The following is a 21,251-nucleotide window of genomic DNA, read 5'->3' on the forward strand; positions in this document are numbered from 1 at the left end:
GTATGAAATGTTGACGTTTCAAAGCAAAACTACACAACAAACTGTTTATGCTCTGTCTAGTACGATACATGAAACACTGATATTAACATGGTAAGTTCGTAAGCTTGTCGGTGACACACCGGGAGACCCCACGATAAGAATTTACAGCTTGTATGAGCAGTAGCTCACCTGGATATCTTGTGTAAAATTATTGGTTTATGACCAGTTTTATTTATGTAGAAATAAGTAGTGGTGATGCTCCAGTTAAATTTATTCATTTGTTTACTTATTTTTTGGACCATGACGTAAAACAACTGAAGAATCCTGAACAATTGCAAACAACATTTAATGATACCTAATGAATTAGCTTCCAGAGAAACGTTTTCGATTCTGAGGCTGACATCTACCGGTAAAATTATTTGGAAATGCTCAGCGACATGATCTGCATCCAACTTGAAAGTTTGTTTGTTTATTTTTGAAATTCGAGCAAAGCTAACAAAGGGTATCTGCGCTAGCCGTCCCTAATTTAGTAGTGTAAGACCAGAGGGAAAGCAGGTAGTTATCGCCACCAACCGCCAATTCTTGGGCTAATCTTTTACCAATGAATAGTGGGATTAACCGTAACATTATAACGCCCCACGGCTGAAAGGGTGAACACGTTTGGTGCGACGGGGATTCGAACCCGCACCTTGAAAGTAACGTGAAAGTAAATATTTTTCTATCTTCGAAAATAGCTTTCCATGAATATAGCTTTATGTGTATGTTTCTTTAATTTCACCCAAAACTGCTTGAGTGCTATTTGCGCTAGCTGTCCCTAATTTTGAAGGGAGAGACTGGAGAGAAGTTAACCAGGCAACATAGTCCACTGCTATCTGTTGCGATACTATCGTCTGACCGTACAATGGAATTGGATAGTCATTTTCATAGGGCACCCGCGCCCCCAAAATGCAGGGCGCAATTTTGCTTTTGGTAATAACCCGACGCGTATCACTAAACATCACATCCACAGCCTATTACATTCATTATAAGGTCACGCTCAGCCCTGGTTCATGTGTTAAAAAAATAAAAAGTGAAAGCATATGTAGATTCAAAACTTCGCAGTTCAGCTTGTTTTATCTGACAAATGGGGTGTTAAGGATATCATGAGGATGCAAATACCACTAAAATATTATTAAATCCTAGAATATTATTTTATTCAAATACCACTAAAATATTATTCAATCCTACAATGTCATTTTATTCAAATACCACTAGAATATTACTAAATCCATCAATGTTATTTGATACAAACACCACCAAAATATTAAATCCAACAATGTAATTTTCTTCAAATACCAAAAGAATATTACTAAATCCATCAATGTTATTTGGTGCAAACACCACTAATATATTATTAAATCCCACAATGTTCGTTCTTTCACAAGAAGATTATTAAATCCTATGAATTATTTTATTCAAATACTACTAGAATGCTATTAAGTCTCACAATGTCATTTCTTTCACTAGAAGATTATTAAATCTCACAATGTCATTTCTTTCACTAGAATGTTATTAAATCTCACAATGTAATTTCTTTCACTAGAATGTTATTAAATCTCACAATGTCATTTCTTTTACTAGAATGTTATTAAATCTCACAATGTCGTTTCTTTCATTAGAATGTTATTAAATCTCACAATGTAATTTCTTTCACTAGAATGTTATTAAATCTCAAAATGTCATTTCTTTCACTAGAATGTTATTAAATCTCACAATGTCATTTCTTTCACTAGAATGTTATTAAATCTCACAATGTAATTTCTTTTACTAGAATGTTATTAAATGTCACAATGCCATTTCTTTCACTAGAATGTTATTAAATCTCACAATGTCATTTCTTTCACTAGAATGTTATTAAATCTCACAATATCATTCCTTTCACTAGAATGTTATTAAATCTCACAATGTCATTTCTTTCACTAGAATGTTATTAAATCTCACAATGTCATTTCTTTCACTAGAATGTTATTAAATCTCACAATGTCATTTCTTTCACTAGAATGTTATTAAATCTCACAATGTAATTTCTTTCACTAGAATGTTATTAAATGTCACAATGCCATTTCTTTCACTAGAATGTTATTAAATCTCACAATGTCATTTCTTTCACTAGAATGTTATTAAATCTCACAATGTCATTTCTTTCACTAGAATGTTATTAAATCTCACAATGTCATTTCTTTCACTAGAATGTTATTAAATCTTACAATGTCATTTCTTTTACTAGAATGTTATTAAATGTCACAATGCCATTTCTTTCACTAGAATGTTATTAAATCTCACAATGTCATTTCTTTCACTAGAATGTTATTAAATGTCACAATGTTCTTTCTTTCAGAAGAAGATTATTAAATCTCACAATGTCATTTCTTTCACTAGAATGTTATTAAATCTCACAATATCATTTCTTTCACTAGAATGTTATTAAATCTCACAATATCATTCCTTTCACTAGAATGTTATTAAATCTCACAATGCCATTCCTTTCACCAAAATGTTATTAAATCCCACGATGCTATTTTCTTCACTTACACCGACACAAACCAGTAAGTGTACAAGTTATAACCATAGCTTCTTTATGAGATTATTCTTATGATGCATTATAGCTCAAAGTGTTGTTGAGTATTTTATTAATTAAGATTCGAAAGAGGTTGGGAGCATATATGTGTATAGACTATGGTCACTTGTTGTGGAGTAAATACATATAAATTTATAGTTTATGACACTTTGTCCACAATGGACAAAGAAAAGCTATTAGTGGCAAGGACTGAGGCATAACAGATCTAAATATACCCAACTGAAGCCCATTTTTCGGTATTTTATTTTATTAGTGTGCAGAATGCTATGTTTGTTGTATTCCTTTCAAAATCACACAATACTAATTTTTCTAAATCATCACACGTACATCTTAATATACATTTTTAGGCTAAACATCCGATTGATGTGCCCTTAAAAAATCGAACTGAAACGTGTAATAAAGATTTATTTATCCCACTCATCTTCTAGGCCAATTGAAAAATAAACAACACGTCTGACTTACTAAACAGGTAGATTTCTGCTATTCCTGTTCCCACGGTGTTTTTAGCCAAACATTTGTAAACTCCTAAGTCAGTTTCTTGGAGATTGTGAATACTAAGATTACTTTGGACTTTAGTTTCCCCAACATTCTGAGTGCTGATATTATATTTGCTTCCAGAAGTCAGTCCAGCACCGGTTTCTTTCACCCAGTAGATAGTCGAAGAAGGAAATGAAACCACTAAACACGTTAAAACAGGCGATGTTCTCAGTTCTGCTCCAAGAAAGCCTCCTGGGACGGTGACCGTTGGTAAATCTGAAATGTTGAGATACGCGCGAACTTGTTTATTGACTTTAAACATTCCACATTTGTAACAGTCCGAGTAAATCGACCTATAATTTATGAGCTCAGAGATTAAGTCAGGGTTGTTACACATTACGCGATAAAATATTACTGAATTAATAGCTCCGTTTTGTTTTATTAACACCCTTGTATTTGGTTAAGCAAAACTCAGTCTAGTTTTGTTAAAGTTACAGTTTAAACGCCAGATAAATGTTGGAATACAAATAGGTCCAACAATTTTTATAAAATCAAGTTAAGTCTAGATATTGTTTATATATTCCTCTTATTTTGTTCATTAAGTGGAAAATTAAGAGTGCTTAAACATTGTGTTTTAAATCTCTCTTTTGTCTCTAGAAGTCGCTGCCAAGTAAGACTTTCGTTCGATACCAGAACTTACCAGTTGGATTGAATGATGAGAAACAAAAGACTGTATAATACATTATTCATGCATGCAGTATAATGAAACGTTTTTTATGTATACGGTAAAATGAAACGTTATTTATGTATACAGTATAATGCTTTAAAAGTTACGGGAAAACATTTGAGGTAGCTTGTTCTTACAACTACTTTGTTTGGAGATCATAAAATTACATTTAAATAACATTTGAATTTTCATTTTAAAGAAATGTATGAATGGTTACAACGACAACTGTGGACTTTTGGTAACAAATTACAAGAAATAACACGACTATTTAATCTAGCAGTCGGAGACGACTAATACACTTACAAACGTTTCTTAGTTTGTCTGTTTGTTTTTGAATTTCGAGCAAAAGGGCTGTTTGTGTTTATATTCGTCCCAAAATTTGAACTGACAGACTAAAGGGAAAGAAGCGAGTCAATAGCTTCTACTGCTGTCTTTCTGATACTCTTGTTTGATACTCTTGTTTGATCGAATATTGGGATATGATAATTACTGCTGCGCCCCAAAGTGCGGAACGTGTATTTGAGGAAATGGTTCCAAACCAGGAGTACTTATACATCATAGTAAGGATATACTCAGCATAAAACTTAGGTTCTGGTGAGAAACCGGTGATGATGCGCCAATATGTTAAACCTTTGAAACTGCACTTCCTAATAACATATTAATAATACAACTAGATACAAAACCTTTGAAGATGTACTTCCTGAGAGAAAATCAGTGAATATATCTGAATATTACAGTTTGGAAATTGTTTAACTTAAGCTTCAGTTTAGAAATAGCGTTTTTTTTTTCTTTCAGGTTTAGTGGGATTAAATGTGGAACTAACAAATATATTTAACTTAAGAGAACATTCCATCTACTCCAATGGCACGAAGGTTAGAGAACATTCCATCTACTACAATGGCATAAAGATAAAAGAACATTCCATCTACTCCAATGGCACGAAGGTAAGTCTGTAGGCTTATAACGGTTAGAACCAGATTTCGATAGCCGTGGTGGGCAGAAATTAAATAGTTCATTGTTTGTTTGTATTCTCAAGACGTCTGGTGTGGGTATTAAAAATGTCATTAAAATACAGTACCGAACAACGTTTCGACCTTCTTAGGTCATCTTCAGGTTAGCAAAGAAAGTTTGTAACTTGCTCGTCACCAAAAATCACTGTTCGTTTGAAATTAAGCACAAAGCTACACAACGGGCTATCTGTGCTCTGCTCAGCACGAGTATGAAAACCCGGTTTCTCGCGGGGTGAGTCTGCAGACATATTGCAGTGCCACTGGGTGGCAATATCTTACTGTGTAGTTCAAGGTTCAATGACAAAGAAAACAACAAAAGATACTTCCTAATGGTGAACACAGAATGTTTAAAATCACCGAATATTGGGTAGTTAGGGCACTTGACTCGCAATTTGAGGTTCGCGAGTTCGAATGGCACCACTGAACATGCTCACCCTTCCAGCCATGAAAGAGCGTTATGACGTGACGCCCAATCCCACATTTCGTTGGTAAAAGAGTAGTCCAAGTTTTGGTGGTTGGTGGTGTTGACTAGCTGCTAAATTAAGGACAACTGAGCACAAATAGCTCTCGAATAGCTTTGCGCAAAATTCCACAAACAAAGAATCTTTTCTGTATGGTAAATTTAGTAAAACGTTGTTACAGAATTGCACAGTAGTTATTTTGATAATAAAATTAATCACATAACATTTTCAGAGAGAAAAACTTCTTTTTATGTTTTGTGTTTTCCTGAGCTTGCATTTTCTGTATCTTTAAGCAGTCTTTACTTACGGTTCTTAACCTGATGTTTCAGCAGTATATCTGAGGTTCTATAACGCCAAAGACATGGTTAAATACTTGCGGTGGGCATAGCGCAAATAGCACATTGTGTAATTTTTACTTAACAAAAAGTTACAAACAAACAAACATCACTGTTCTTTTAAAACAAACTGGAAGAATGTAGATAATAGTCGTGCATTTTTAAGCCTTCAAATTCAAGAATAGCTTTTCTTAGTTCTGTTCAGAAACACTTCCAGTATTAAATAGTATCTAGATTTCAGTTTTAGACCCCTTGGTAATTCCTTTTACGGTGACAAACAAATAACGGTTCGGCTGTTTCGCTGTTTCGTTTCAAACTCTTGCAATGTTTCACTTTATTTTCAAAGTTTCAAACTTGTATTTTCTTTTTCTTTTAGCACTGTTAACCCCAGAGGCATTAAATGCACATAATTATTTCTTTTTTGAGATTTTATCAAGTATTTCTTTTGCACATTATTTACTAGATACTTAAGAGTATATTGTGATTATAAATGGTAAGATATCGCAAAGTTTTACCAGATAAGTTATCTTAATTCTGTTTTTTCACTAACATTCTGTAACATTTAGTTTGCTAGTTTGTCACATTGCGTCTAAAAATATGTAACACATCACAAACTATTATACCATAACATTTACTCACTGTCTTATTTAATTGTCACTAAAGTCCTAAAACTTTATCATAAACTAATATACCATAAAACTTACCTATTGTCCTATTACACTACTGTTTTATTAATACAACATATCACAAAATTGTCATGCAACAACGACATTGGTATGGAGACAACTGATAGCAGCATGTAACGAATTTACCGTTGCATATTTACTTTAGTGACTACGCTTGTTTCTGCACAATGTTTTTTAGTATGTGACGTATATTCTTGACTGTTCTTGAAATTTGTAGAATGTTCTTGCGCGTATGAATTAATAACCGTTGTTATAAATTGTATTGTTTCTGTGTTTGTATATTGCTTGTATGTCTGCAGACTCACACTGCTAGAAATAGAGTTTCGATCCCTGTAATGGGCAGAACACAGGTACCCTATTGTACAGCCTTGTGCTTAATTCCAAGACAAATAAACACTGTTTGTACACTAAAATATATTTGTGTTGAAAAAGAAAATTGTTTCTATCAATCTTGTTGGCAAATATAATAAGTTTGATACATATTAACAGTGAATTAACTTCTACATTTATATTCAAATTTTCGGATATTTGAAATAGTAATACATAATGTACGTAATATAATAAATCGGAGACGTGTCTGAAATAAAATTATAATATGTAACAAGTAGATATATTTTCATACAATGGTAATAAGCTTTTTTAGTTGTGCACCTTGGTATTCAGACAACTGAACAGTAAAAGACATAAGTTTATATATTAGTAGCAAGTCATTCCACACCAATTTATTCAGAAATTCATGTTCATATAAATAACTTAACAAAGTTAAGTTAACGAGTATAAAGTTATGAGGACAGTCTTCTAAAAAAATACACTTCTGGGTTTTAACTACCTCTATTTTAACAATTACCGTAATTTGCTAATTAAAACTTGCCTGTTACTTGCAAAAGAAAGTTATTTGTTTACTAATTTATCTTTTGTCCTAACTTAAAAATACTTTTCACATCAACTTACCTGAGTTTAATAAACAATCTAATACGACTATAAACTTATTTATCAACTAACCTTTTGTTATACCCAATTCAAGAAGACTTTTCAATCTAACTTATCTGAGTTTAATAAAAAAAACAACAAATTATATAATTCACCAAGTTATCTATTCACCAAATATTATTCGAGAAAACTATCCATACAATTTAAATGACTTTAATAAAAATAAATCTAATAAAAATATGAAAACTTGTTTGTTTACAATTAATCTTTTGTCTAAATTCAAGAAGTTTTTTTTTTAAAATCATCCTAATTTCGTTCAATAAAAAAACACAATGATCTAATACAATCATTACTCAATGGACAACGAAAGAAAAAATTTGAGATTTTATCTTACTTACTTCACACCGCAGGGCTGCTCTTTTTTTCGCTACATCTACGGTGATAGATTTTTATACTTACATTCAACATAGAGCATTAGCCGCTTACTGACAGAGGGAGGTACACCATTAACAGCAATGCAAAGATAGGCCCCAGCATGCTGCCTAGTGATGTTGACCAGGGTTAAGTGTTCACCCTCGTAGGTATTTTCTGAAACAAAGAAAACATTTACACTACGTACCATAAATCAATTATTAACTGTCGTTGAAAAGGAAAAGAAAAACGTGTTCCTACACGTCAAATATCTTTGCTCAGACAAACATTTGCAGGAGGTTGTCTGGTATGTTAATACTATAATCTATAACAGAGACATTTAGAACTACTTTTTGGAAGGAAAAAAGATGAATAAAAGTGTGTGTTAGATGTCGCTTCTCTTTCTTATTATCATAATTTATATGTGGTTTGTATCCACAAATATCAGATCTCAACGAAAACTCAATCATTAATAGCTGTCAAGTTAATCTGAAAATAGCTGCTGCGCCATCTTTCGGAACATAGTCGATTTAATGAGGAAAGGTACAACTTGGTTTTGGAACAATTTCGCTTTCAGACCCATCGTGCTGCTAGTGATATCAATTTTCTGCGTTAGAATACGTTTACAGTGCAATTACTACTCGGGTAGCTGTTATCATAAACGAACTTCATATAGGCAACACAATGTAATAAAATCGGTAGATGGTAATAATTATCATTTAATAAGAAGAGGGGAAACGCAAGTAAACTGACCATTCATGAAATTCACGATTATTTTCATAAGGCTTGAAAACTCCAAAAAACAGATGTGCACATGATGTACGTGTAATTGGACAGCTTTGTAAACAACTTTTTTAATACTGCCAAAACAATACACGAAATTGTGAAAACATGACAATATTTTTGATGGTCATCCGTGAAAGAATTGAGTCTTAAAAACTCACATTATCACTCAGTTAGGAAGGATATTCAAATTCAAACACAAATTTAAAACGTTAATAAACAATTTATTCACAAAATCAACTGCACATAACGCCTCATACTTTCTCAGTAATGAGTTCGATAGGCAAAGTAATGACATTAGAATGCAACAACAGTTGATTCGGCTAAGAACATTTGGGTTTTTAACGCATAATTAACCTGTTCTAATATGCCGGAGCAGCAAGTATAAGAAATGAAACAAACATACAAACTGTGTATGAAACCCAGAAGGGTCAAAAGTTTTGGCGTCAGCAATACCAAATCCCTTTGGGCGAAAAGTCAAAATAAGTTCTGCTTCGGCTTGTGTTTAATTTAACTTTATACTGATATACCTTAAGGTAACTGTCGAAAGAATCGACAGTTGATACTGACACTTTAGGCCCCCGGAACTCATGTTTTCACCTTGTGTTATAGACATGTTAAATGAAATTATTTTACAGGTTGAGAAAAATGCTTTTTGGGCATCAAAAACCTACCAATTTAGTTAAATTCCCTGTCATTTTATTTTATAATATTTTTCATTTTTAAAACAGAAGAAATATGCAAAGTTTATGATTTACAATATGCAAATTAAAATCTCTTAAAATACAATTATTTTGATTTAAGTTTTTCCTGTTTCTAACGTTACGCTGGGAAAATAGATTATTAACTCAAGAGGAAAGCACGAGATTTCCTTTTACGGTTTAAAACATCGTTGAGCTAGCCTGTACTGAAGATTCGTAAAGTAATTTGATAATACTCAGCTCACGTGTATTAATATTTTTATTTTATGATGCATTTTCAAACTACATGCAAAGAACACTTGTTTGATTCGGTTGAACTTCAGAGACAGAAGATACGATGGTAAAGTTTGACATATATAAAGGTTAGCACTGAAAATTTTGCTTGTGCAAGTGGTTCACTTGGGTGTGATGAATATTAACTCCATTAAATAACTACTTAAACAAAAACCGAAGTCATGTTTCAGTTTGTCTGACTATCATTTTCATTTGTAGGGATGTTTGTTTTTGTTTGTTTTTGAATTTTCGCGCAAAGCTACTCGAGGGCCATCTGCGCCAGCCGTCCCTAATTTAGCAGTGTAAGACTAGAGGGAAGGCAGCTAGTCATCACCACCCACCGTCAACTCTTGGGCTACTCTTTTACCAACAAATAGTGGGATTGACCGTCACATTATAACACCCTTACGGCTGAAAGGGCGAGCTTGTTTGGCGCAATCGGGATTCAAACCCGCGACCCTCGGATTACGAGTCGCACGCCTTAAAACACTTGGCCATGCCGGGCCGTTCATTTATAGGGAGGATAATGTAAATAGTCACGTGTTAGTTTTAATATTTTTTTTCAGTAAATAGACGGTCCTGTGAGAGTTCGAATGCAAACTTGCAGTCTTTTATCATAAAGATACTATTTCTAGTAATACAGATCGCAAATAATCTGCGTATGTCTTCGCTCAGGTAAGAGGATATTTTACAAAAATCGCATATTTTTTATGTTTAATAAATTGATTAATCTCTACGTAAACCAAACATAAACATAATAAATTAAGGTCTAGATATAGTTTTTCTGGCAAAATTATAAGCACAGAGTCAATATCACCGAAGACCGAGGCACGTAATAAATATTACTTTAGAAAATCTAGCCCTGGAATTAGTGTAGTTTCGAAAAATTAATCTAGAATCAGTAGCAGCTTGGGAAAATAATATCTTTATGAAGTATCTTTATCTAACAGAGTCTTTAAAACCACATGGCCTGAAATTAGTATCAATTTTAAAAGACCAATTATAGTTTGTTTGAAGTTGAGCACAAAGATATACACTGGGCTATCTTTGCTGTGCCAACAACGGGTATCGAAACCCACTTTCTAGTGCTCTAACTCCGCAGACTGGGAGGGGACCAGTTCTTGATAAACAAATTGCCAGAGACAGTCACTTCAGAAAGATGAAAAAGCACAATTAGCTTTACAGTTAGTACCACTTGAAATAAGTGAAGTCAAGAATAATTTCTCTCTGAAAATTTGCGTTTGTACATATTGCCACTTGGCAAAAATTAGAACCAGGTCGGTGTTACTTCGAAAAAAAAAATAACGTTATTTTGGAAAACATAGGCCTAGAATTAGTATCAAGGACTGAAAACATTAGGCCTAGAATAGGTATTATACTAAAAAACTCATTTTTGTATAGATCCTAGAATTAGTACCAGCTGTAAAAATATAGATTATAAATCAGTGTCATATTGGAGGGGGGGGGAACTTCAAAGTGAAATAAAAAAATTAACATAAAGTCACAGGTTACACTAATATTTTGCGTCTGTTTTGAATTAAGCACAAAGCTTCACAATGGGCTATCTGCGTTCTGCTTATCACGGGTATCGAAACCCGGATTTTAGCGGTGTGAGTCCGCGGACACACCCGCTGTGCCACTGGGGACGTTTGTTTCGAGATAATAATTTGTTGTAGAATCATGATGGAAGATAACTTTGTTTTTGAATTTCGCACAAAGCTACTCGAGGGCTATCTGTGCTAGCCGTCCCTAATTTAGCAGTGTAAGACTAGAGGGAAGGCAGCTAGTCATCACCACCCACCGTCAACTCTTGGGCTACTCTTTTACCAACAAATAGTGGGATTGACCGTCACATTATAACACCCTTACGGCTGAAAGGGCGAGCTTGTTTGGCGCAATCGGGATTCAAACCCGCGACCCTCGGATTACGAGTCGCACGCCTTAAAACACTTGGCCATGCCGGGCCGTTCATTTATAGGGAGGATAATGTAAATAGTCACGTGTTAGTTTTAATATTTTTTTTCAGTAAATAGACGGTCCTGTGAGAGTTCGAATGCAAACTTGCAGTCTTTTATCATAAAGATACTATTTCTAGTAATACAGATCGCAAATAATCTGCGTATGTCTTCGCTCAGGTAAGAGGAGATTTTACAAAAATCGCATATTTTTTATGTTTAATAAATTGATTAATCTCTACGTAAACCAAACATAAACATAATAAATTAAGGTCTAGATATAGTTTTTCTGGCAAAATTATAAGCACAGAGTCAATATCACCGAAGACCGAGGCACGTAATAAATATTACTTTAGAAAATCTAGCCCTGGAATTAGTGTAGTTTCGAAAAATTAATCTAGAATCAGTAGCAGCTTGGGAAAATAATATCTTTATGAAGTATCTTTATCTAACAGAGTCTTTAAAACCACATGGCCTGAAATTAGTATCAATTTCAAAAGACCAATTATAGTTTGTTTGAAGTTGAGCACAAAGATATATACTGGGCTATCTTTGCTGTGCCAACAACGGGTATCGAAACCCACTTTCTAGTGCTCTAACTCCGCAGACTGGGAGGGGACCAGTTCTTGATAAACAAATTGCCAGAGACAGTCACTTCAGAAAGATGAAAAAGCACAATTAGCTTTACAGTTAGTACCACTTGAAATAAGTGAAGTCAAGAATAATTTCTCTCTGAAAATTTGCGTTTGTACATATTGCCACTTGGCAAAAATTAGAACCAGGTCGGTGTTACTTCGAAAAAAAAAATAACGTTATTTTGGAAAACATAGGCCTAGAATTAGTATCAAGGACTGAAAACATTAGGCCTAGAATAGGTATTATACTAAAAACTCATTTTTGTATAGATCCTAGAATTAGTCCCAGCTGTAAAAATATAGATTATAAATCAGTGTCATATTGGAGGGGGGGGGAACTTCAAAGTGAAATAAAAAAATTAACATAAAGTCACAGGTTACACTAATATTTTGCGTCTGTTTTGAATTAAGCACAAAGCTTCACAATGGGCTATCTGCGTTCTGCTTATCACGGGTATCGAAACCCGGATTTTAGCGGTGTGAGTCCGCGGACATACCCGCTGTGCTACTGGGGGCGTTTGTTTCGAGATAATAATTTGTTGTAGAATCATGATAGAAGATAACTTTGTTTTGGAATTGCGCACAAAGCTACTCGAGGGCTATCTGTGCTAGCCGTCCCTAATTTAGCAGTGTAAGACTAGAGGGAAGGCAGATAGTCATCACCACCCACCGCCAACTCTTGGGCTACTCTTTTACCAACGAATAGTGGGATTGACCGTCATATTATAACGCCCCTATGGCTGGAAGGGCGAGCATGTTTAGCGCGACGCGGGCGCGAACCCGCGAATTACGAGTCGCACGCCTTACGCGCTTGGCCATGCCAGGCCTAGAAGATAACACACGAAGGTTTAGTAAAGTAACATTTTTATATTTTTAGTCTATTTTCACAAAACTTTATAGATGCGTTTATTAACGAAACACGAAAGGTTTTGAAGTTCACAAAAAAGAAAAGAGTGTTAATTTCTAACATATGAAGTGAATCTGTGATATAAATAAAAGGTTTCCGAGAATTAAATATTTCAATAATGCGTTGGTTCTGTTTAATATTCTGTGGAATATTAAAACTAAATTCGAGTACACGCTTTTTGTTTTATTGAGAAATATAAACCATGAAATAATAACGAGAAACAAAGAGACAAATCAAATTTTCGCTATTATTACAATTTTGAAAATAGTGTTCAATATGTTCTGATTTTGTTTTCTCTTTAGGTTTGTTTTGTTTTTGAAATTCGCGCAAAACAACTCGAGGGCTATCTGCGCTAGCCGTCCATAACTTAGCAGTGTAAGACAGCTAGTCATCATCACCAACCGCCAACTCTTGGGCTACTCTTTTTACCAACGAATAGTGGGATTGACTGTCACATTATAATGCCCCCACGGCTGAAATGACGAGCATGTTTGGCGCAATGGGGATGCGAACCCGCAACCTCAGATTACGAGTTACACGCCTTAACCCACCTGGCTATGCTGGGCCTTCTCTTTAGGAGAAGCATGTTTGATTGGAAACAGGAACTGTCTCAAATGACAAAAGAAAATCGTGTACAACATTCCTGTAAGTGCTTTAAAAGTTTTGATTACTTTCCGTCACTAAATCGAACGTGACATGTTTGGAACTTCTATATATATTATCTTTCTTCACATTGAAATATAAGCATGCTTCTAAAGAACGTCAAAAACACATTATGTTGTAACAATGCTTTTGACATGTAATGTATGACTTCTTTTCAGTTGAGAAACGAAAAAAGAGTCTTCGGTTACGTATCTTTTACATGCGTGAGCACTAATTCGATCAACATCGTTTCTAACTACGTTCTAAACAATAATACATCACTAATAAAACGCAGACACCAATATAACGTGCACACACACACACATACCTTTAGGCTTTCTGACGATTCAATTTGAAAGGATCAGTCAACCAAATTTATAGGTTTACTTAATCAACTTTCTTTATTTGTACAATCTTTGAGTTTACATAATTAATAAACTGTTTTTAATAACTGTCAAAACGTCTCTTCCACCTGTAATATGTCAAACTTTACTGAACACAATAGTGAAAACACTTAAAACATTTATATTAAAACAAATTCGATGACATTTGGAAAATTAAAGATTAAATTGATTTTCATATTTTTATTTACACCAAAATATTAACAAAAATAAACATTTCAAGTAATAAACCTACTTTTTCTGAATCACTTAATTCTGAAGTAAGTGGGTTACACCAAACAGTTTTTTATTCTCAACACCAGAGGACGTTTAAAGTTAAAAATTATATTATTTTCAATTTTGTTATTTGACCGTTGTAGTGCTGTTGAGTTCGATTTGCACTCGTTACAAATGAATTTATTTACTATCAGGACACTTTCTTATATGCAGTCGTGGGTAAAGCTCACAAGCCACCAAATCAAGGAAATTTATGTAAAAAACAAAGAAACAACTTGGACCAGATAACACAAAACTTATATTTAACTTAACAGATTCCAACAATTTACATTCGCATTGCTTTTTCCTACATTGGGGTGTCTAATGAGCGATTCTTCTATTATATTCACTAACATACTCAGTAAATTTGTTTTTGTTTTGTTTGTTTTTTGAATTTCGCGCAAAGCTACATGAGGACTATTTGCGCTAGCCGTCCCTAATTTAGTAGTGTAAGGCTAGAGGGAAGGTATCTACTAATCACCACCCACCATCAACTCTTGTGCTACTCTTTTACCAACGAATAGTGGGATTAACCATCACCTATAACGCCCCCCCACGGCTGAAAGGGCGATCGCGGGGATTCGAACCCGCGACCCTCAGATTACAAGTCGAACGCCGTTACTCACTTGGCCATGCCGAGCCTACTCAGTAAATCATTAAATAGTTCAGCTCTTACAAGACCATCTGTCATAGTATACTGTATAATAGATACGTTACTAGACGAAGTAGAGAAGGTATTTGGACTTACAAGATGTTTCAGTGGTGTAAGTTCTCCGCAGTTTATAAGGCTTGCTTCTTCTCAGATGATTCACTGAAAAACAGAAGGGCTGTCTTCTCCTATTTCTTTTCTTCTCCTATTTCTTTTCTTCTCCTCTCGTTCTCACATTTTAAATGCTAGCTTTTTATACTTACTTAACAAGGTATTGACATCGTTCTAGAGAGGACCAAATCGTAACCATAGCACGTGTGTTTAAGCTTTTGATTAATTTTTAATGTTGTTCTATTGGGTTGAGGAATAATTCGTGAGTGTTTTTTCAAGTTAAAAAATATATTCACTAATGAAACGCTTTCGCAAAATATTTCATGTCATTTGGTAGATAAATTTTTGCTCTAATAGATGGTGTGTTTGATTTTCATATGTCTTTACTTTTTGCTTTCATTTTTAGCTCATTAAATGGAATGTCAAGTGGACAAAATCGAGCATTTTCGACACCATCTGCTTTTCGCATTTAATTTCTTGAAATTTCGTTTAAAACAATGCATGCTATATACCTAGGTATTACATGAAATAAAGTATCATAATAAATGTTTTGGGTGTAATGTGTTCATGCATTGAAGTATTGTATAGTCTTGCATGTAATGCTTGAATGAAATTATTTAAAAACGCTCACGAATTATTCCTCAACCTAATAAAAGAAACCAAAACCGTAGCGACTGCTCCTGGATTTCAGTTGGTTATTTCTCATGTACCGATAAGTCGTCGTTATTACATTGGGACATATTGTCAATACTATATCCTCTAACTAAGTTGTCTTAGAGCTTGACCCGTCCTTATCTGTATCTGTAACGTGCCTAGAATCCAGGCCGTTTGACCTTCGTCTGGTATGTGTTTCATTCCATATACCTCTATTTTGCAGGGCTCAAGCTCAGTATCTATTTCATTCTCACTTTAATTCTGAACCCCTCTCGGAAGATTTTGTTAGATATTTATAGATATCTTGATGACATCTCATAGACTCTTTTACATTTCTCGTCAACCTGTCAGTTTAAGCTTGATGACACCTCATAGACTCTTTTACATTTCTCGTCAACCTGTCAGTTTAACAGCTTCTACTTCCTGCGGATAAAATAAAATTGTTGTTTTTATTTAATATATGCAATTGAAATGTATTTTCCAATTAATCAGGAGTCCCTTTACCGTGAATTTCTTAACAGCTTTACTCAGTCACCCAATGCGCTTCCTTGTATCAACACCCAAAGACTTTTCGGTGTTTTGTTTGGTCAAGTAATTCATTCTCAAATCGAATTTTATACAATTATCAATTTATACAATTATACAGCAATCGATTTTCTGTTTAGTTATTGGGTAGGAATCGTAAGATAACTAACTGGAGTACTGGAGGCTCGTCATAAAATATATTGTTGAGTAAAGACCTAACTTTCTCCAACCTCTATTGAATTTGTCGCGGAAAAAAAATACTGGACAATAGTTGCACACACTAAAATAATCTTCATTTTAATGCCCAATCAAATAATTTTTTAAATCAACTGGAGAGAGATGTGATCTTAGTTGAAATGAATGGTATCATACAGATAGATGTATCATTTTATCCCAAACTGAGAAATTACGGCATTACATACGAAAAATAACAAATAACATTCTCAGAATGCAGCATTTTTTATTGAACAAGAAGTGTTGTATCCATGAAGTACCATCTGATGTACCAGATGAAAAGACCACTGTCGATTTCTATACTGTGTGTTTGATGTTAAAGTGTGATGCTCTACTTGACTGATTTCGTGAGTAACTAGAGCTAGAGAAACTTAGTGGCTTTCTTCAATAATTTTTTCTATATTAAGAGTAAATACTCGGTTTGCATAGAAAAATATATTTTTCTCTATATTAATTAATGGGGTAGGAAAAATACGGTATGTTTACATACTGCAAAACTGAATACTTGATTTCAAATTATCAGTAACTGGTGGTACATCATTTTGGTGTTGTTTTTATAAAAATACATACTTTTTCATAAAGCACTATTTACTTAAGCTAGACTAAAAGTTGAGTATTTCAGTTAATAACTTAGTTCAGGACTAGTGTATTTTGTGTAACGGTTTAAGTTGCAAAACGATGCATTTCCATGGGAATCGAACATATCCAGGTTTTTCATACGTGAGTTCATTTCTTTTGATGGTGCATATTGTATTAGAAATGTTTATATATCTATAAATAACAATGTATATGTTATGATTGAAACTTGATAATGAACAATTTAGTTTACCATAAATATTCTTTAGAGTTTTAAAAACAAACTATATACTATCTTGTCATTACTCAATTGAGCTTTATTAGCTGGTCAAAAGACTATTGTAAATCCAGTTTTAATATTTATTTTTTACCAAATTATATAACATACTTTAATTTAAATCCTTCTATTAAGTACCATATGGTATTACAGATGTCAATTATGTTTACTGAAATGTTTACTGAAATCGTCACAGTCAACGTCAGAAAGCTCAGTCATGCTCTATCTGATAGCATTGCATCTTGCTAATGGCATAAGATGTAGTTTTTATTGTAAAATGCTCAATCATAAGGTTTTCATGTCCTCCCTCTAGCTTTCTATAATCTATCTAATGTAGGAAAATGATGATTTTCTAGTACCCAGTTCAACAGTCTGACTGCACAGAAATCAACAGGTGTTATATCCTGTGAGTTGACTGGTATCGTCATCGTGGCGATCCCTTGAGGTCGAGGGTAATAGTCCTCCAAGTTCATACATGGGTCCGAAGATGGCTAATGAAGCCAATCCTTGCTGCACAGGTCTTCTGGCTTTAAGGGCAGATCAGTTCAGAGGTTTAACTAGTAGATGGCGCTGTTTCTTTTTCTCTCGCTTCTCTTCAAAATGTTATATTCTTTATGACTCATAGAATTCTGCTCCCTGATGGATAAGGAATCTTCAGGTGGTTCGGTTGTGAGCGAGAATATCCCAATTGTTAACATAATGTTGCAGCTCTCGAGTATTATCTTCAGGCCATCCTTGAACCGCTTCTTTTGTCTTCCTCTCATTCGTTTCCCATTTTTCAGTTGACCATACAGGAATTGTTTTGTAAGTCGGCTGTCATCCATTCGGATCATGTGGTCTGCCCATCGGAGGTTCTTGAAAAAGTTTCTTAGAGAACGCTGAATTTGGTTCTATATTCCTCCCACTTGATCTTCAAGATACTCCGGAGGTACCTTTAGTGGAAACATTCTAGCTGGTTTAGGTGTCGATCATATGTGACCTATGTTTCAGCTTCGTACAGGAGGGTGGAGATAACAACTACCTTTATACGAGCATCTTGATGACTGTCCTAATGTCTCGATCCTGGAAAGCTCGTGTTCGGAGACGCCCAAAGACAGCTCCTGCACAAGCTGACAGGTATATCTTTACATGGAATAATACGAATACCCATTTCATTTCCTAGTTGCTTGTGGTATGCAATGGTTGAATGGGAGATAAAACTGAAAGCCTTATCATGTTGCCTCACTTCCAGAAGAAGATCCTGTTGTCTGAGTCATGTGAATTATTTTTGCCTGATTTTTGTGTCTACGTATTCTAACCTGATACCAGACATTGCGTTTTGGTTACAACTACTGGGGTACAACTTGTTGGAGGTCTCTCTGTGGATGGTCCTGACGCTCCAAGTTGATCCATATGTCTTTATTTTTCAATTCCACAACCTATCCAAGTGCGTCTATTTACGTTGGTAACCTACTACCTGCGATACGCTAAGTAGTGTCAAAATGTAATTTTGTTATATTCTACTCCACTTTCTGAAGCTTACTTCGATGCCCTTGCTTAGATGAAAATATATATCTAGGCCACAACGTGATATTACGCTGTCCAGTAAATTTGAATATGTTATAGTTGTTCCCAAAATATTCATGATGGTGTTAATCTCAAAAAAGATGTAACAACCTGTACAAATGATGTGTAGAAATTAGTCCCAAAAGAGAGCAAGTTCGTATCCACAGGATTATCTGCACTTGGTGACGCTAATGATATGTGTACAGTGTGTGTATTACTATTTTACCCCCAAAACTAAAATATTAACGTTAAATTTTTTGGTTATGAGCTCATCGATTACTGACCAAACTGAGCTGATGACACCTGACACTGAATAAAGTATTCTGACCAAACTGTACTGACGACATCTTATTGGGACAGCATCTCTCAATTACCTGTGATACATAATTATGAAAGTAGTCGATTCAGTGTAAACAAGATTTTTCAGTTTTGCTCATTACGATTCCTTTTCCAATCGGAATTCTTTCTTATTCTTCTCAAATTAACTTACATTATCTTATATATATATATATATATATATATATCTACATATAACATAATACAGTCATGTGAAAAAGTTAGGACACCCTATGAAAGCCTGTGTATTTATGTAGCATTTTTGGATATATAGATATTTAACCTCAATTTTAACAATACTGAGAGATTATAGGAATATAACTAAACAATTAAAACTGAAGAAAATACTTTTCAAGATCTTTTGTAAATGTAATTCTACAAAAATGCATATTCTAACTGAGGAAAAAGTTAGGATACCCCCACATTTATTCCCACTTAAAATGGCTCAACTCACACACAGGTGTATCACACCAGGTGCACATGAGTAGAAGAACGTTACTCAGCATTGTGAATGAGGCTTGCCCTATTTAAACCTTAGACATTTAGTTTGGTGTGCTCCTGACTGTTGAAGTGAGAGTGAGCACCATGGTGAAAGAAATAAAGCTGTCTGAGACCTTCAGAAAGAAAATTCTAGCAACTTATGAGTCTGGTAAGGGATTTAAAAAGATCCCAAAATATTTTGAAATCAGCCATTCCACTGTCTGGAAAATATTCAACAAGTGGAGGGCTTTCAAAACAACTGCCAACATGCCCAGGTCTGGTCGTTCAAGCAAGTAAACCCCGAGAGCAGACCGCAAGATGCTAAAAAAGGTCTCCAAACACTCTAACATGTCATCACAGGGCCTACAGCAGGCTCTGGCTACTGTTGATGTGAAAGTGCATGCCTCTACAATCAGAAAGAGACTGCACAAGTTTAACTTGTATGGGAGGCGTGCAAGGAGAAAACCTTTGCTCTCTCTAAGAGAAACATCAAGGCCAGACTGAAGTTTGCTAGAGAGAATGTAGACAAAGACAAGTACTTCTGGAATAATGTTTTTTGGACAGATGAGTTCAAAATTGAATTATTTTAACACCAAAACAGAGGACATGTTTGGCGTAAACTGAATACAGCATTCCAGGAAAAGAACCTCATACCAACTGTGAAGCATGGAGGTGGAAGTGTCATGGTTTGGGGCTGCTTTGCTGCAGCAGGACCTGGACAGCTCACAATCATAAAATCCACCATGAATTCTGCTGTGTATCAGAGGGTGCTTGAGGATCATGTGAGACCATCTGTAAGAAAATTAAAGCTAAGGCGGAACTGGAAACTGCAACACGACAATGACCCAAAACATACCAGTAAATCCACCAAGGACTGGCTTAAAACTAAGAAATGGAGTGTTCTGGAATGGCCGAGTCAAAGCCCAGATCTTAATCCCATTGAGATGCTGTACATGCAAGAAACCCCTCAAACATCTCACAGCTGAAAGAATTCTGCATTGAGGAGTGGGGCAAACTTTCTTCAGACCAATGTCAAAGACTGGTAGATGGCTACAAGAAGCGTCTCACTGCAGTGATTTCAGATATTAGAGGGTAGGGTGTCCTAACTTTTTCCTCAGTTAGAATATGCATTTTTGTAGAATTACATTTACAGAAGATCTTGAAAAGTCTTTTCTTCAGTTTTAATTGTTTATTTATGTTCCTACAATCTCTCAGTATTGTTAAAATTGAGATTAAATATCTATATATCTAAAAATGTTACAAAAATACACAGGCTTTCATAGGGTGTCCTACCTTTTTCACATGACAGTGTATTAAAATATTAAAATAATGTTGCATAACTAACGAAATGCATTCTTAATAGGACTTGCGTGTGCTTCGTTTTAGTATAAAAATAGTAAATTATTAATATATTTATGATCATAATCTTGAATATCATGATCTACAGGTATGAAACTCTACTCCTCTTGGGGATCATGATCCACAGGTATGAAACTCTAACCCTCTTGGGGATCATGATCCACAGGTATGAAACTCTAACCCTCTCGGGGTAATAATCCACATGCTATAAAACTTATTTAGAGGAAGGTTTCAGTTTTCTATTAATGGACAATGCATTTTCATTTTTTCATCATTGGTTAGTTTCTTTTGTTTTAATCCCCTAGTGGCACAGCAGTATG

General features: G+C 34.6%; 1 protein-coding gene across 2 annotated transcripts in view; it reads right to left on the minus strand.

The window, feature by feature from the left end:
• Window positions 1-21,251, minus strand: part of LOC143239556 (lachesin-like) — a 134,995-nt gene that overhangs the window by 20,885 nt on the left and 92,859 nt on the right. For both annotated transcript variants that reach the window (XM_076480740.1, XM_076480741.1), the window contains exons 5-6: window positions 7,682-7,810; window positions 3,059-3,349 (exon numbers count right to left, since the gene is read on the minus strand). In XM_076480740.1, the coding sequence (XP_076336855.1) occupies window positions 3,059-3,349; window positions 7,682-7,810 (420 nt within the window). The remainder of the gene's footprint in view (window positions 1-3,058; window positions 3,350-7,681; window positions 7,811-21,251) is intronic.

The sequence above is a fragment of the Tachypleus tridentatus genome, chromosome 13, assembly GCF_004210375.1.
Source record: "Tachypleus tridentatus isolate NWPU-2018 chromosome 13, ASM421037v1, whole genome shotgun sequence".
Taxonomy (NCBI): Eukaryota; Metazoa; Arthropoda; class Merostomata; order Xiphosura; family Limulidae; genus Tachypleus; species Tachypleus tridentatus.